The sequence below is a fragment of the Lepidochelys kempii genome, chromosome 9 (assembly GCF_965140265.1).
Source record: "Lepidochelys kempii isolate rLepKem1 chromosome 9, rLepKem1.hap2, whole genome shotgun sequence".
NCBI lineage: Eukaryota > Metazoa > Chordata > Testudines > Cheloniidae > Lepidochelys > Lepidochelys kempii.
In genome coordinates, this window is record NC_133264.1 from 85,440,225 (window position 1) to 85,457,365 (window position 17,141).

Genomic DNA, 17,141 nt, shown 5'->3' on the forward strand with positions numbered 1-17,141 from the left:
CCTCCCAGTCCCAGTTCATGATGCCACCTCTTCCTTCTTCATAGCTCTCCTAGGTACATTTCTTCTTGTTTCACGTACAGGAAATAAGTTAATACAGGCACACCCTAGCAACCTTAGAGCTGTGCATTTGCTTGCAGCTGAGTAACCAAGTGGTTTTATTATTGTAACCCTTGCCCTAGCTCATCCCTTCTCGTTTGTTTGCCATGTCCTTCAACTGCTGTGTGCTAGGAATCCTGTAAGGACACAGAGGCAAGGTCTTTGTCTTTTAGGACTGCTTTAACCTGGCTAATACACTATATAGTGCTCTACAATAATGACTAATAATAACTGTAACATTAGATTCACTAAAAGAAAAGGAGTACTTGTGGCACCTTAGAGACTAACCAATTTATTTGAGCATGAGCTTTCGTGAGCTACAGCTCACTTCATCGGATGCATACCGTGGAAACTGCAGCAGACTTTATATATACACAGAGAATATGAAACAATACCTCCTCCCACCCCACTGTTCTGCTGGTAATAGCTTATCTAAAGTGATCATCAGGTTGGGCCATTTCCAGCACAAATCCAGGTTTTCTCACCCTCCACCCCCCCACACAAATTCACTCTCCTGCTGGTGATAGCCCATCCAAAGTGACAACTCTTTACACAATGTGCATGATAATCAAGTTGGGCCATTTCCTGCACAAATCCAGGTTCTCTCACCCCCTCACCCCCCTCCCAAAAACCACACACACAAACTCACTATCCTGCTGGTAATAGCTCATCCAAAGTGACCATTCTCCCTACAATGTGCATGATAATTAAGGTGGGCCATTTCCAGCACAAATCCAGGTTTTCTCACATCCCCCCCACCTCCATACACACACAAACTCACTCTCCGGCTGGTAATAGCTCATCCAAACTGACCACTCTCCAAGTTTAAATCCAAGTTAAACCAGAACATCTGGGGGGGGGGGGGTAGGAAAAAACAAGAGGAAATAGGCTACCTTGCATAATGACTTAGCCACTCCCAGTCTCTATTTAAGCCTAAATTAATAGTATCCAATTTGCAAATGAATTCCAATTCAGCAGTTTCTCGCTGGAGTCTGGATTTGAAGTTTTTTTGTTTTAAGATAGCGACCTTCATGTCTGTGATTGCGTGACCAGAGAGACTGAAGTGTTCTCCGACTGGTTTATGAATGTTATAATTCTTGACATCTGATTTGTGTCCATTTATTCTTTTACGTAGAGACTGTCCAGTTTGACCAATATACATGGCAGAGGGGCATTGCTGGCACATGATGGCATATATCACATTGGTGCCCAACTTGATTATCATGCACATTGTGTAAAGAGTTGTCACTTTGGATGGGCTATCACCAGCAGGAGAGTGAATCTGTGTGGGGGGGTGGAGGGTGAGAAAACCTGGATTTGTGCTGGAAATGGCCCAACCTGATGATCACTTTAGATAAGCTATTACCAGCAGGACAGTGGGGTGGGAGGAGGTATTGTTTCATATTCTCTGTGTATATATAAAGTCTGCTGCAGTTTCCACGGTATGCATCCGATGAAGTGAGCTGTAGCTCACGAAAGCTCATGCTCAAATAAATTTGTTAGTCTCTAAGGTGCCACAAGTACTCCTTTTCTTTTTGCGAATACAGACTAACACGGCTGTTACTCTGAAACCTGTTATTAGATTCACTAGCCTTCTGTAATGTCCAAATGAAAGACGAGCATGGCGGTGGGGGTGTGTGTGAAAAACCAGTGATAAACAGCAAGCTCTGTTGTGAGCCTTAATTCACATTTGCAAAATGCTTTGAAATTGTTGGGTAAAATACAATTGATATGTGCCGAGTATTACTGTTAACAATGCTCTGGTTAATTTAAAGCTAACTTTGATTAATGTTTTTAATATCTCTCTGTTGCCCTATTTCTGTAGCTACTTGAAGCATCCTTTCCCCCATTCCCAAGATATTACTGAAATGAGAACTTCCTGGGTAAATATTTCAAATTAATAAATTATATTTTAAAGTCCATTAAAAATCGCTAGACATTTTTCACAGGAATAAAAACACTAAAGTAAGTATCCTGGTAAAATTTCAAGTTAGGAAATTCACTTCTGCCAAAATAAATGCCCTTGCAGTGTCACGTGGATATAGTTGTTCTTCCCTTATCATTATTTATTACCCGGTCAGTGTTAGAGTTAGTAGGAATTTTTTTGAACACAAGTACTCCTTTTCTTTTTGCAAATACAGACTAACACGGCTGCTACTCTGAAACTTGAACAAAAACAAATCTTTTTGTCAAAAAAGTCCCTTTTTCTTTGTCAAAACTATTCACCAATTGTCTATACTTTCAAAATTTGATTTTTTTATGATTTGCTACATTAAAAATTTCAATCAACATTTTTGTTGTCATTTTCAGTACACTGTTTTTCCATTTTAAAGGGTTCAGTCAAGCTCAACGTGCCATTGTACTAGGTACAAACACTGGAGTTAACAATAGTCTCCGCCCTGAGTTTATAATCTAATTAGCTTGTCCTAAGTGGCTCTGATGTATGATGCAGTTATGAGGTGTTAAAGAGCTGCCATGTTCCACTCCAGAGATGGCTGCATTGCAAGTGATGGGTGGATCTACTTCTAAATGTGTAAAATGCTGTGTGCAACTTCAGGATGAAAGCTATGAGATACAATGTAAGATGCTTGTTTCTGTAGTTTTGTTTGGACAGCATTAAGCACGCTGATGTTGCTCAAAAGAGTATTGTTTGTTGCTTCTAGGGCCTCACTATGCTCAGCACTGTGTAACAGACAGGAATGCTCATTCAAAACACTGCTAAAATAAAAGTGGGCACATTTAATCAATGAGTTGGCTAAGTTTTGTGATATTTAAATGTTTTTCATTAGCCACTTGTTTTAGGGGTGAACATTTGCAAAGATAGACCTGTATAACTATTTTATTTCAAGTACAAAGTGTTCCATTAGTCACCCAGTTAAAATCATCATTATCCAGATTGTGAGCTCTTTGGGCCAGGGACAGTGGCTTCTACACATGAGGACAGCCCCTAGCACATTATGGGTATTCCCAAGATAGAAATAATAAATCATGATACCGTTAGATGTTCACTGCCAGCATTTCTAGGTGGCTGAGCCTTGCACAACGTGTCTCCTTATTTTACCAGGTTGATCCATTTGCTAATTTCCTTGGTCTTCAGCTAAAATCTGGATCTTTGCTGTGTTCGGGTTGGGGTTTTTTGTTTGTTTGTTTGTTTGTTTTGTTTTTTTGGGTGAGTAGCTTCTTTTCTAGTCAATGTGGTAGAGTAAGACAGAAGGCGGTTGCTCCTCTATCCTGGGGATTACAGTAGCTGCTGATGCCAATGATGAGTCAGAGTGTTTGGTGCTGATGTTGCTACCATTTCATCAGCTCTGTGATCCCCAGCATCCCCTATTCGCCAGCTCTCCATCTTTACAACCCTGGGCATCTCTGCGACTAAAGTCCACACTGGAGGAAGGGCTACAATTCTTCTGGCTGCAGGGAAATGAAACCTCTTCTCTGGAGCTAGTCAGGTGCCCTTGAGGACCATCCCCTTGGTAATGCCTGCTTGGAGGCACAGAATAATAGAGCCTAGGAAGCCTTCTAGCATCGGGTTGTTTTTTTGTTTTAATCAAGATCGGACTTCCTGAGCCTGGAGGCTTTGATCTTCCTGTATGCAGGGTGGAGTCTGTTTTGGTGAGGGGTAAGGAAGGGGGGGATCAGAGCCTTTTCTTGGCATCCTTCGTTGCTGACCTGGATTTAGGCTGCTGAGTTATAGCTCTAGATATTTGTGTAAACACTGCGGGGGGAGTGGGGGGGGGAAAAGGTTGGAGCCCTTGAATGAGAGCTGGAAATTCAATCCAACCCCTTTTCTGCTTTTGTATCTAGGCCAGCCACTGCCAAGTTCTTTTCAGTGAATTACAAACGCATTTCTCTGCAATTGCAAAAGGAAATACGGATCAGTAGCAAAATGCATGTCGGATCCTGATTTAAAAAGCAAAACAACCAGCTGGCGAAGGGGGAAATCTAGACTGGCTTGGGGCAAAATGGAGACCATCTGACCTTTGCATTTCCAGCAGAGACATCTTGCATGTGTGTTGCAGAACTGGAGGCAGAGGGAGGGGGAGGGGGTGCATTCCTGCCACCCGCCTCTCCCCCAAGAAGATTTCCCAGCAGCCAGAAACCATGACTGGACAGGGGAAGACGGATCCCATGCATTCTGAAGGCATCCCTGATCTCCACCTTCCACGCAGACCTGCCCTCGTAGCGCTTGTATTTCTCTCCTAAATCAGAGCTCCAGAACCCAGCAGCAGCGGTGAGACTGGGCCGCCCTCTGGTGGGCAGTGCGGGCGAGGCAGCGCGCCCTCTGGTGGGCAGTGTCCCTCCAGCGCCCTCTGCTGGGTGCCTCCCTTGGAGCCGGCTGCAGGACTGGGAGCAGAACCGCGGGGCACCTGCTGGCCGCAGAGCCTCCATCGCATCCGCTCCGGGCTCGGCATGGGCTGTGAGGTGCGTGCCTTGTGCTAGGCGCTTGGCAGAGGCTGCATTGCACCGGGCGAGGCCAGAGCGGGGCGAGCCGCGGGGGGGAGCATGGAAGCGATTTGGCTTTACCAGTTCCGCCTGATCGTGATCGGAGACTCCACTGTGGGCAAATCCTGCCTGATCCGCCGCTTCACCGAGGGGCGCTTCGCCCAGGTCTCGGACCCCACGGTGGGCGTGGATTTCTTCTCGCGGCTGGTGGAGATCGAGCCGGGGAAGAGGATCAAGCTGCAGATCTGGGACACGGCCGGGCAGGAGCGATTCAGGTGAGAGGAGCGGGAGGGAGGGCCGGTGGGATCCGGTCGGCAGCCCGCCCGCCGGGAACCAGCCTGCAGATCTGCCGAGGGAAGCCGCGCCAGCCAGCGCCGCCTCCTTGCTCTGCCCTGGCCGGGCGGCGGAGCCTGGCCGCGGGGTGCACGGGCGGCCCGGGGGAGAGCAGCCGGCCCGCGCCAGGCGAGACCGCAAAGCTGGAGCCCACCCGCGGGCCTGGCTCAGGGCCCTTCGCCGCACCCTGGCCGCGGCCTCCGGGGGGCTGAGCTGGAGGGGATGGAAGCAGCTAGCCTGGGAGCCGGCAGCGCCCACAGGCTGCAGGGGCCGCATCCCAGGCCTCCCTCTTTCCCTGTGACCCTGTAACCCTCTGACACTGGAGCAGGGAAGGCCGCAAGCCCCGCCCGGGCTAGAGCAAATCTAACTGGCCTGGCTGCCCCAGGGCTCGCCCCTAACGCAACCCTCGGACACTCGGAGAAAATGCTGGTCCCTGGTTGTTGGGCCGGAGACCAGAGCTGGCTTTTTAGGTGGAGGGAAACTGTAGATTTTCCCCTTTGGCCGGGGGTGTTGCCTAGCCCAGAGGGAATGAAATTAGCTAGCAGCTGTTCACCTTTTTCTATGAGGCCTTTGCCTTTTGCACAAAGAACGAGGTGGGTTTCCATTCAGTGAGCCTGCTCTGGTTTTTGACGCCACAGAACAATACGTTCAAACCTCAGAGGTGGAATGAATGAAATAGAAAGAGTTAGTACAATTCCGATTAGAAAAGCCAGCATTGTTCATATGTGACCGGTGAGAAATCAGGCCCTTGGAAGCCAGGAAATGCAGTTAATGCCTCTGCCTTGAAATATGGTCCCTTGGTGTCATTATGAATTATTTGTCCATTGATACTATTTTATGCAAACTGGAATTCTTAAACAGTATATCCAGCAGCAAGATGTAGCACCGAACATACCATCTTCAGACTTGATTTGTAAGTATCTGTGCAATATACTGAGCAAGCCAAAATTATAAATTGTAACACAGAGACTCAGATGTAGTTCCATTTAGAGCCAAATCCTGCTTGCTTTGTTCACGTCTGACTCCCACTGAAGTCAATGGCACAGAGAAGGTTTCGTCTTTAATTTTCTGCTGAGCCCAAAAAGATGTAGTAGGCAAAATACGCATTCTGAGCGTGTATCAACGTTTGCCCAAGTTATACAGAAGCATGCAGCCTCTCTCTGTACTGCGGAGGATGAATGGAAGATTTTGAAACATAACAAGGCTTGTTTGCCTCCGCTGGCCCAAGTGAAAATAAATCAAAACAGATCTCTGCATGTTAGCTATGGGAACAGACATAAATGTTCACCAAGCACAGAAAGTCAAGGTAAATTCAGTGCAGATTGTTACCTTCTTCACATCAAAAACGCAGTTTAAGCAGGAAGGTGAAGGAAGAACATGGAACAGGCTGGTGTAAAGAAACAGCAGCCAAGCGTTTCTAACATGGTTGCCTAAAGTTAGGTTCCTACGGCCTTAGCTGAGGCATCTAAATATGCAACTGGATTGTCAAAAGTGCAGCAGCTCCAGTGAAGGCTCTAGACTATGGGATGGAGATCAACCAGGCCAGTTCAAGGATTTTAGGCTGACTGTGAGTAACAGTTACCTTCCTACATATAGGGAGAGTACTGTGGTAGCATGCCTTGCAGCCTTGAGCACTGAATACTGAATGGGAACTAGTAATTTAAGAGACTAATTGGTAGCAAATGTGACTTCATTAGCAAAGAAAAGAACTATATGGGGGGATATCCACGGGATTCAGTGCAGAACCATATGGTAAATTGCAGCCATGTGATAACTGTATTTATCATACCTCTTTCACCTGCACTCTGCTCACTCATCCAACTTCCTGGTGGGCCACTTCCAGCCTTCCAGACCTCTGAGCAGCTTCAAAAAGCTGCCGTTTTTTGTTAACCTGACTCAGAAACATTTCAGTGGCTGAATCCCTCCCTCCATTTGCTCACATGACACTGGTTGTGGCCCGGGATAGACAATGTTCAGTCCTTAGCAAGTGACATGTTTAAGGTCTGATACCTTGCATCCATTCAGGGCTAGAAATACCAGATTTATACCATTGGGAGAGGGCAGTTCCCAGCCTTCAGTTGATACAGACTCTGTCCTTACAGCTTGGAATGTAAAGGTGACCTGTTAAGGAATTTTTTAAAAATGAGCTTATGCCACTGCGCCTCCCACCCCCCACGCTGCATAAAGAAGGCTTGAAAGATTTTCCCCCTACAATAATTTTTCCTTGCTTTAAAGCCTTAGAAATAGTGGGAATACTGAGGCTGCTTACCCTTTGTTTTATGCACAACTCGAATGCTAAATGGGGGCAAATTACACCACTCAGCTACTTGTCCCCTGATTCTAGCCCATTTACAGCTACTGCTGTTCCACCCATTTGGCCCACCGATTCTTGAATCTTGATTAGCTTCTCTGCCTGTTCTGCTCTACACCTGAGCAGGAGACTCCCAGCTGGAGGCCATCGCTGATTGAAGCTTTCCCGTCTCCTGTAAGTGGCTGGAAGGCTACCTGATGGAATTAGACAGCTGGGCTGCAGATGGCCGCACAAATCTTCACATAACACAGGTTGCAAAGTCTTTTGTTCTTGTTAATGGTACACAATCGCTTGGCCTTCAGCAATACCTTCAAGGCAAAAAGACATGAAATCACAGAATTACAGACATTTGGGCTAGCAAACCAGCTAGGTCCACGCTGGGTAAGTCTTCTCCACAGCATATTGTGCGTCTCAAAAGTTGGCCCCATACGGCTTTCCAAGCAGCCAGCCTGAGTCAGTGCTTTCCCACAGACCATGTTGTTTTGGGCCTTGATTAAGCAAAGCACTCAAGCATGTGCTTAACTTTGACTGAGCCACTGACTTCAGTGGAGTTGCTCCTGATTTACACCAGAATAACTGAGATCAGAATCAGGTCCAGGAAGAGCATTCCAGGATGCTGGAAGTATCCCTAATTCTAACCCTAATCCAGGTCCATGAGCAGCACAGCTACAAAACCAGAGGAAATAACCCAGCAGCCATAGCCATGAGATCAGAGTGACCTTATTTTCACCTGTGTCTTTAATACTACCCTAAAAATTACTTTTCCCACATATGCAAACAATGGAGTTGCTGTAGCGAAGACATGGAAGCTGGGGTTGGCAGGGGGTGTGTCCATGAAAGGGAATCTGAGCCAGAGACTTGAGAGGGCATTGATTATCTATAGCATAGGTAAGAAATCCTCCTTCTTCTCAGTTCTCTTCTCTCTCTGCCCTGTGGCTCTTCTCCCATCACGCTACAGCAGTGCTGCTTGCTGTTGATAAAGCAAAACTTGGAAGCCCCAAATAGTCATTTGTGGGGCAGTTTCTCTGGATACACGAAGATTTTGCAGGACCCACTGACTCCTCACTATGATTCTGGTTGCTCTAGATTAAGAAATCAGTGCCTGTCCCACGATAAAAGAGCAGCAATACGTTCCGTCATGAAATAGGACGATCCCACAAAGGAAAGAGCGTTCAGGAGCATGACCTTCTCCAGGGAGAAGTGTATACTTGCTTCCTGATTGACAGCGGATCCCTTAATCTGCACAGAAAGCAGCAGTCAGCAATCATTCTACAGCTTCTTTGGCATTTACTCAAGTTTAGTTGTCATCAAAATGTAAATCTGCTCGGGCTAAATTTCACGGGCTGGTTTTGTAGTAGTTCCGTTTACAGCATGAATACTACACAGATTGGCTTGCTCTCACGTCACAGTTCTAGCTGCACGTGCAGTTGCCCTGACTCACAAAGCTCTTGTAAGGTGCCTCACGGTTCCCAGCATGTTGTTTTTTGCAGCAGTGAGAACAGAGAACCTGTGAATGGTCAGACCTCAGGCATGTAAGGACACAAGTCCATTGGCATTTGATATTTTCCACTAGATGCCTAATAGCAAAAGCACTGAAGCAAAAGCAGGTGCTCGACTGAATTGGGGCCTAAATCAGTAGAAGGTTCAAATACCTATGCCGTAATTCAGTGGAGCTGGAAACAAAAGTGAGAGGCCTAATGCCAATCAAAGTGCCCTTCTTACACTTCGTTGTAAGCTTGGGCTTGTTCCATCAGGCAAATCAGCCCACATGAGTGTTAATGTAGGAGCCATTCTTTGTGGGACTGCCTGAGCCAAGTTCTTTTGAAGGCAATGGAGAGACTCCTATTTGACAGGAAAGGGAGTTGGGTCAGACTCTTGTATGCCATATATTGTACAGAAAAGAAAAACAACACTCATTTTAGTAATGCCTGGGGATTGTAAAACATTTATAGGGGCCTTCGTTTTTCATCCTCCACCTGAAAATCCAGGTGCTTCAGTTACCATGGGCCAGATCCACACAGGGGACTTAGGCTTAGCATTGCAATGCCTAACTTTAGGTGCCCTGCTGCCCACTGGAGTCCTCAGTCCCCAAGCTCCCTAGACAATGCAGATGGAGAGTCAGGAGCCTAAGAATGGGAGCCAAAAGCCAACACGCTGAGCAGGGAGCCACCTAAGCTACCCAATAGGAGGAGGCCTAAGCCCTGCCCCGACAAAGGTGGCTAGATGCCTCCCTCCACTCAGGATTCACAGCCAGGAACCCTCTCCTGCAGTAGGTGCTTAAAGCAGGTTAGTCCTTTCTCATGAACATGTGAGGGGAAGAAAGTGACCCCCTTTTATCCTACAGTCCACTGGTTAGAGCACTCAGCCAGGGTGTGGGAAACCTTGCTTCTGCCCCCACTCTGTCTGATCAAGAGCAGGGACCTGACCCCAGGTGAGTGCCCTAATCACCAGGCTAAGGTATTCTGGGGGGCGATTGTCCCACTTCAGGGCAACTCCATCTCTATTTCCCCATCATGGTGCACCAAGGGCACCCACTGTAGGCTTCCAGCTCCTCAGCCATCACCTCTCTTGGGCAGAGACCACATCTCTGACTATGGCCCTCCTGACTGGGATTTTTCCAGGCTGCACAGTTCCCTATCTGCCCTGTGATATCCCCAGACTGCTTAACCAGGCCAACATCTGCACATTCCATTGTCTTCAAAGCCCATGAACGGCTGTAATGGTCAACAGTTACAAGTTACCCCATAGCTCTTTCTAAGCAAGCACATTTATTCTTAAGGTAAAAGCATTACAGAGAAAACATTAACAACAATACAGTTTATTAGCATGCTTGTAGGTTCTTTATTAACAGCCACTACCCCAGTGCCAACAAGGGCTCTGGTAGGTGCCAGTCCTTCCAAACCCATCAAGGGGTTTTTCTTTGGTTACAAGTTCATAACCACCTTAGCTCAGAACCAGAACAACCATGAATAGTTCCAGCATTCCTGTGTCCAGCTTGGCCCTTTGATCTGGGAACATGTAATCAGCAGACAACAGTCCTCTCCTCAGGGCAGAGCTTCAAACGGCTGGGTTTTTGCATAACTGGACCTGGGGACTTTGCCTTCTCTTCCCCCTAGTGATTCCCCAGGAAATCCATGTCATACCTATTGTCTCAAAAGCCTATTCTTGTCTACCACATTGTTCAATGTAGCCCCGAATAATATTCACCTTTGCATGTAATACAATGGACTCCAAAGACACAAACTTAATTCAATAAGGTTTGCTGAGGATATTGCAGGAAGGGGCCATACACATCAGACATCTCTCCTGTTGAAACTGTTCCGCGTTGTATACAATACCTAGCTAGTCCTTGGAGCAGGGGACTGGAACCTGGGGCTACGGGGAGAATGCACCAACCCCACGGCTATAGAGTCATTCATTCTCTGGCCCAATGATTTTTTAAGTATTTTATACAAAGTGAAACAGCTGCAACACAAAAGATCGAGTGAGCCCACCCCAGAATACCCGACAGCCCCGTGGTTCGGGCACTCGCTCCCCCCTTAGGCAGACTGAGGATTTTTATTCGGGTCTTAAACCTCCCAGGTGAATGCTCTAATCACTCCATCTCTGTCAGCAGTGGCAGAGCTTCGATGGATTTGCATATGCCTACGGGCAGAGACTTTAGCAGTGGAAACTTCGGTGCCCAGGAACTTGGGCTGCCTCCAGGATTAGGCAACAACTGAGCAGGGGGTTGAGGGGCTACATTTTGAACTTAGGTGCCAAAAGTGGCAGTTAGGAGCGTAAAGTCTTCTGTGGCTCTAGCCCCGTGAGTTCAAGTCTTGCAGGGCAACAAAAATTATAACGAACAAATAGTGCTGGTACCAGTGTACGGAAAAAATTAACATTTTTGACCAAAAAAAAAAAGTGGAATTTGTTCCCCATATTTTCAACCAGCATTATTATTAAACTGTATCATTGCTAACAATCAATAATATCCCTGTCCCCAAGTTGCTTCAAGTAGATGTGGCCCCAGAGAGCGGCTTGAATGTTCCTTAGCAACGTGTTGGCGCTTATAGCAGCCGTAAGAGAATGAAAGCGTGCCTGTGCGTGCAGATGATGCCTCTGATTTTTCACAGTGTTTCTAGGCTCCAGCTTCCAAGTCTACTGCAGGCCATTGAAAACGCCCTCTTTGCCTTACAAAAAGCTAAAACCTGCTGAGTGCTTGGTTCCAAGAAGACCCCTTTTAGGGAAGGTACATGGTGTATGGTACAGTGTCTCTTAACATGAAGTGACTTGATCGTGGAGTAGCTGGGGAAAAGACTTCTGAGATGGCAGACAAAGGCACAGCAGGAGCCAATGACTGAAAGCTGAAGCTAGACAAATTCAGAGTAGAAATAAGGCAGTAATTTTAACGGTGAGGGAGACTAACCATTGGAACAACCTATCAAAGGAAGTGGTGCATTCTCTGTCATTTGAAGTCTTTAAGTCAAGATTAGCTGTCTTTCTAAAAGAGATGCTATAGCTCAAACAGAAGTTGTGGGTTTGAAGCAGAAATTATCAGGTGAAATTCTTTGGCCTGTTATGCAGGAGGTCAGACTACATGATCATAATGACCCCTTTGTCACTATAAATCTTCAAACCCAACTACCTGCTAACAAATAGAGCTGGTCAAAAACGTTTGGGAAAAGGAAAATTTCAGCCACCACCAACAGAAGGACAAAACTTGCCCCCAGAATGTTCAACTTCTAAAATGATCTTTACTTTCTTGTTGGGCGGGGGGGTTCTTTTTCAGATCCATCACCAGAGCCTACTACAGAAACTCAGTAGGCGGGCTCCTCTTATTTGACATTACAAACCGCAGGTCCTTCCAGAACGTCCATGAGTGGCTCGAAGAGACAAAGGTGCACGTCCAGCCATACCAGATTGTCTTTGTTTTGGTAGGTCACAAATGCGACCTTGATACACAGCGGCAAGTCACTAGACACGAGGCTGAGAAACTAGCTGCTGCATACGGCATGAAGTACATTGAGACATCTGCTCGGGATGCCATTAACGTGGAGAAGGCCTTCACCGACCTGACTCGAGATATATATGAGCTTGTTAAAAGGGGGGAAATTTCGATCCAGGAAGGCTGGGAAGGGGTAAAGAGTGGGTTTGTACCGAATGTAGTGCACTCTTCAGAAGAGGTGGTGAAATCAGATAGGAGATGCTTGTGCTAATCACTTCTAGTGAGAAAAGCTATGATGAACTCTACTAATCAAACATACTCTACTAAGTGAACTCAGTGTGACGGAAAGGGATTGTAACTCTAGCATGGTGAATGGCCTCACACGTTGTTTTGGACACCAGAGGAACAGAACCAGGAAAGCAATGGTCCGTTCCAAATAACCTCTTTCAGAATTGGGGGGGCTACAAACCTATGTGAGAATGAACAAAGTTGCATGTTTATGTTGTAGGAGACAGGAGGCATAAGAACAAGAGAGGATCTGAATGAGCTGGTACAGAACAGGGAAATTTACATGTACTGTTTTTGTGTGCCATGTGTTGAAGCCACAGTCTGAAAAGTCTATTAATACAATACACATGAGAGGAGAGAGAAAATCTTGGTTTGCATCAACAATTTATTTCCAGGAAGATTAGAATATAGCGTGGTTGCCATTCATGAATGTTACTTCCAGGGTTAACTCAAAAAAAATATATTTTACAGATACGGCACGCACACTTTTGGGGCTTCATGTTCTTGTACCTTGTTAAAACATAGACTAAGACTATAGTATGGTACTTTAACAGGAAAATAAGGGATATTTTATTGATAACTAAAACTTAACCATCACCATCCCCCTAAAGAGGGGTGTTTTCCTTGCCCTGCCTAGCTGAGACTAAGGGCTAAGTCCAGCATGACAGCTCCAATTATAATTATCAGATGACTTTATAAATACTTATTATCTCTCTCCATGATTTTAGTAGAAGTACCTCGACTATATGGATTTCCAATATAATTAACAGATCATGAGTATAAAGCTTCCTAAGTGTATCCTCACATCCAGTATCTCACAGCTGGGTCAAGGTAACCAGTGATTAGCAGCCAGGTGGGGAATGCAGATATTTCTGTCTTACTGTCAGAAGTAGGGTGATGTTGGCAGCATTTCAGTGTAAACTTACATTGCTCCTTAGGAAAAAAGGAAAGAACAAAAGAAAACTAAAAAGATTTAAAGCAAGAGCATCATACATCCCTGAAGGTGGAGTTTTCTTTTAAAGAACAAGGGAAAGAGCTGGGTCCAGTACTGAAAGCAGGGGCTAGGGGCAGCAGTCTCTGCTCTTATTGTGTTGCTTTCTTTACTGGCATCTGGGGAAGAAGAGAAATAGGAAGTGGAAGGAGGGGTATAGAGCTAAAGTGTCTGAGAGGGTGAAAAGGGAAGAAGAGAGAAGCATAGGAGAAAAAGTCTTCTCTTTGTTTTATTTATATTCTACCCAAGATGGGGCCTACACTGGGCAGGTAGCTGACTTTAAAAGGCTATAATTAAGTGTCTGTTTTCTGGGAACACCATCTACCATTTCAGCTTTGCTTCGTGTAAGTACTGTATTAACTAAAGCTTTTGGAATGCAGAAGGGTAACAATGCGCCTGCATTGTGCCGAGGAGGATCAACATGTTAGCAAAACGTAAAGTGACATTTATTCAAGTTTGTGAGTTTTACAAGCCAAACTGTTAATTTGGTTATGAGGGATTAGGCAAACCACATAAGAGATCCAGCATTTGAATACAGGCCTCCAGGTAGACAAGAATAAAGTACTTCTAATTGCTCCTCTAAGGTACCATGTTCCATAAGAGTATGATTTCTGACAAGTTGAATCTGTCTCTCTTCAGATCCGTTCTTGTAGTTTGTACCATTTGAGCCCAATAGTATCATAAAAGTAACAAGACCATTGCTTAAGTATAAAAGCTGTAAACAAATTAAAATGAATAATATTTTACCTTTAAATTTTCTAGTAACATTTGCAATCCTTGAGCTCAGCAGGTGAGAGCCAACATGGTATGCCACTGTGAATTCATAGGCAGCGAACGTAGATCTAGAGGATATTGAAATGGGGGTTGGCTGCGGGAAATGATACAGCCTTTTACTTCTGAATACCAATGGTCAATCTTGATTAGGTCATAACTGTACTCAGTTTGCTGACCTAACTCTAAGACCCCCATTCAAAGTGGTCTCAGATTTTCTAGTTTAAACAACAATCTGTCTTAAATATAGAGACTTTGGTTTAATCAAGTAATACTCTGTGAACATCGAAGGAAGTAAAATTTTTGGGGCCTATCATGTTTCCTGTATCAAAGTCTCATGAGCCAGCATAGCAGGATCTCACTAATGGGGAAAATGATTGAGCTTTTCACTACATTTCCTTTTCTTTTTTTGTTTAAATGATAAAAAAAAATCTACATTTTGGTAGGTGGGGTTGGGTTTTTAGTATTTAAATATAAAATTTAGAAAAGTCATAAAAAAGCTTGTCCAGGCTTTGAGTAAGCCTTGAATTTGTATTGTAAGTATAGTTCAAAAAAGGTACAGTCTGAGGACAAAAATCTGTGCTATCTGAAACTAACTACTTAAAAATAATGAAACAAAAGGAAATGGTTAATATTGAATAAAAGAGCATTGTGTTCACCTGTTTTCTAATTCCTTGCATTTTCTAGGCAGCTTATAAAAACAATAGACAATGTAATACAGTCATGTGTACAAGTCTGGGCTGTTTTTTCTTTTTCTGAAATGAAAAACCTTATAGGCTTTGATAAACATTCTTTTCTAACAACTGGTTTTAGTGCTTTGACTACTGCAAGAGGCATTAGAGAAATCAGATGGTGGTATCATTCAAAAGAAACATCCAGGAGTTTTTACTCTAGGACAAAGGAAAACAAAAACTTTTTGTGGCACAGGTCACAGATTTAAAACAATCTGCATGTTGGACTGGAATTTCACAGAACCTCCAGAATAAAGTATACTGTACACTTTTCCTTGCTTTCTGTTATGCACTGTAATGAAATGTGGAAAAAAAACCCTCGCTGTATTTAGCTGTATGTGAATGAAACATGCTTGTATTTAGCAAAATTGTTAATGTGATTATGTGAAATTCAAATCTTGTAAAGAAAAACTTGTGTTTTTTTCCTTCCCCCGCACTCCCATTCTTCATCAGTAAGCCATCTAGTAACTCCGTACTTCTACACAGCAACCAGGACTGAAAATCCAATACAAAATAATAAACAACATGCACTCTGTTTACAACAAATCTACCATGCATTTTCTCTTAACGATGTGTCTTTCGGTAGCCAATATTTAAGATGCGCTCATTGTCCTTGTGGAAAAAAAGTCAATAGGGGTCTATCAAAAGTCAATACAGCTCTACAGGATTTATTAAAAAAAATCCATTGGGTTTTTATAATTCATTGGTTCACAGCCAGTGACAGTTACAGTAGTTATCCACAATATTAAAGCACCATATGCCAGGTCCTCAGCTGGTGTAACTTGTCCTAGCTCCCCTGACTTCAGTGAAGCTAGAACACATTCTACCAGCTGCTGATTTGTCCCCATATAAAGCAAAGAGAACTTGAGACTATAAATATAAGAATGAGACTAAATAGCCAGAATTTGCAGTGTTAGACCATCTGTAGGTATTTTCCTTCAAAGCACTATTATTTAATATCTAGGATTTGCAATCAAATCCTAAAGAACGGTTTAAAAACAAAGAACAGAGCAAGGTTATCATTGTCTGTAGGCTGTATGCATAAGGATATGTTCCACCGTTCAGAGACCAGTTAGCCTGGAATGGGGAGCAGTTCAGAAACCCCTTAGCAGGTCTATGTTTAGTGGAGAGACATTTTATAAGTTTACTTAAAGGTTTCAATCTCTTTTCAGGGTGGCCCCCACTGCTTGCACCATGAACAGAATGGCTCTGCTTGCTCCTTATGCTTACACAAATTCTCAGGATTGTGTGTTAGGTGCAACCGGGTGGGGATACTGTTTGGGTTTTATTGCTGCTCCCTCTCTACTCCAAAGCACTAGCTAATAATAGGTTTGCTGGCTTGTAAATGTTTAGCTTGACTTTTTACTGGGCATGGTGGAGAAATGCAATCACTGCCTTGAAGCCATCCAAAAAGAGAGCAGCTTTACAAGAGGCAGAAATTCCCGATGTGAGACTCATACTAATCCACTGTGTGGGAGAGGATGCTGGGGCAGAACAGTGGAAAACTGCATGGGCCTGCAGTTGCCCCTCACTTCACCAGAACCATCATGTGATTCCTTCTCACCTTTTGGGCCGTTCCACTACCTATGGCTGCCAGCTCAAGCAAAATCCACTGACCCCTTTCTTGTCTACTGCTGCATTCAGCATAGAGAAGGAGCAAACATAGTCTGGCACAGAGAGATGAGCCAAGCCTGAGCATGCTGCAGCTGGCAGTGACTGGGGGCAATGGGGCTAGGAAAGCAGAACAAACAGCAGAAGCTTCCTAATCCCATTAGCGATAATTACCCCATTCCAATGGCCAACACACTCCCACTCTGCGTACTCACTTCCTCTCTTGCATCTCTTAGCCTCTTAAAGCTAGAGGTAGGCAACTAATTCCTAACAGTTTATCCAATGAATTTTGCCCCATCTCTGCTAATTAGATCACCATGCCCCAACAGACATAGTCTGCAAATGCTGTGCACCAAATTCCTGCAGGTAATTCTTGGGAGATGGCTTGTAGGGGACCAGCCTGGCACAAGCATTCACAAGTCATGCTAGGAGGGTAGTTCTGAATGGACATGTATATAAAATCCATCTGGGGAGAGAGTCAAGGAGGGTGGGTAAACCACAAGATTCCTTCCCCCGGCTCCCAGCCCCTGAAGAGGCAGTCACTTACTAGGAGGTTGGAGTCAGGAAGCAGAGTGAGGGCAGTGGCACCTAAGCTGTCTGCACCATTTGGCATCACGTGCTCTTCTCCAGGATCACATA

General features: G+C 44.8%; 1 protein-coding gene across 2 annotated transcripts; it reads left to right on the forward strand.

The window, feature by feature from the left end:
* The first annotated feature begins 3,358 nt into the window (after positions 1–3,358).
* Positions 3,359–15,437, forward strand: RAB39B (RAB39B, member RAS oncogene family). Of its 2 annotated transcripts, none has more exons than XM_073361245.1 (3): positions 3,359–3,715; positions 3,901–4,814; positions 11,955–15,437. In XM_073361245.1, exons 2-3 carry the CDS (start codon positions 4,600–4,602, stop codon positions 12,379–12,381), a joined length of 642 nt encoding a protein of 213 aa, XP_073217346.1. In that variant the 5' UTR covers positions 3,359–3,715; positions 3,901–4,599; the 3' UTR covers positions 12,382–15,437. The 2 variants fall into 2 exon arrangements, with proteins under 2 accessions (XP_073217346.1, XP_073217345.1); XM_073361244.1 differs by having other exon boundaries at positions 3,359–3,569.
* Positions 15,438–17,141: the final 1,704 nt, after the last annotated feature.

What these genes read in the sequence shown, in the direction of transcription:
- RAB39B (XM_073361245.1), top strand. Translation starts at nt 4,600, where the DNA reads ATGGAAGCGATTTGGCTTTACCAGTTCCGCCTGATCGTGATCGGAGAC. An exon ending in GCCGGGCAGGAGCGATTCAG is followed by an intron (nt 4,815 to 11,954) that starts GTGAGAGGAGCG and finishes GTTCTTTTTCAG; the next exon opens with ATCCATCACCAGAGCCTACT.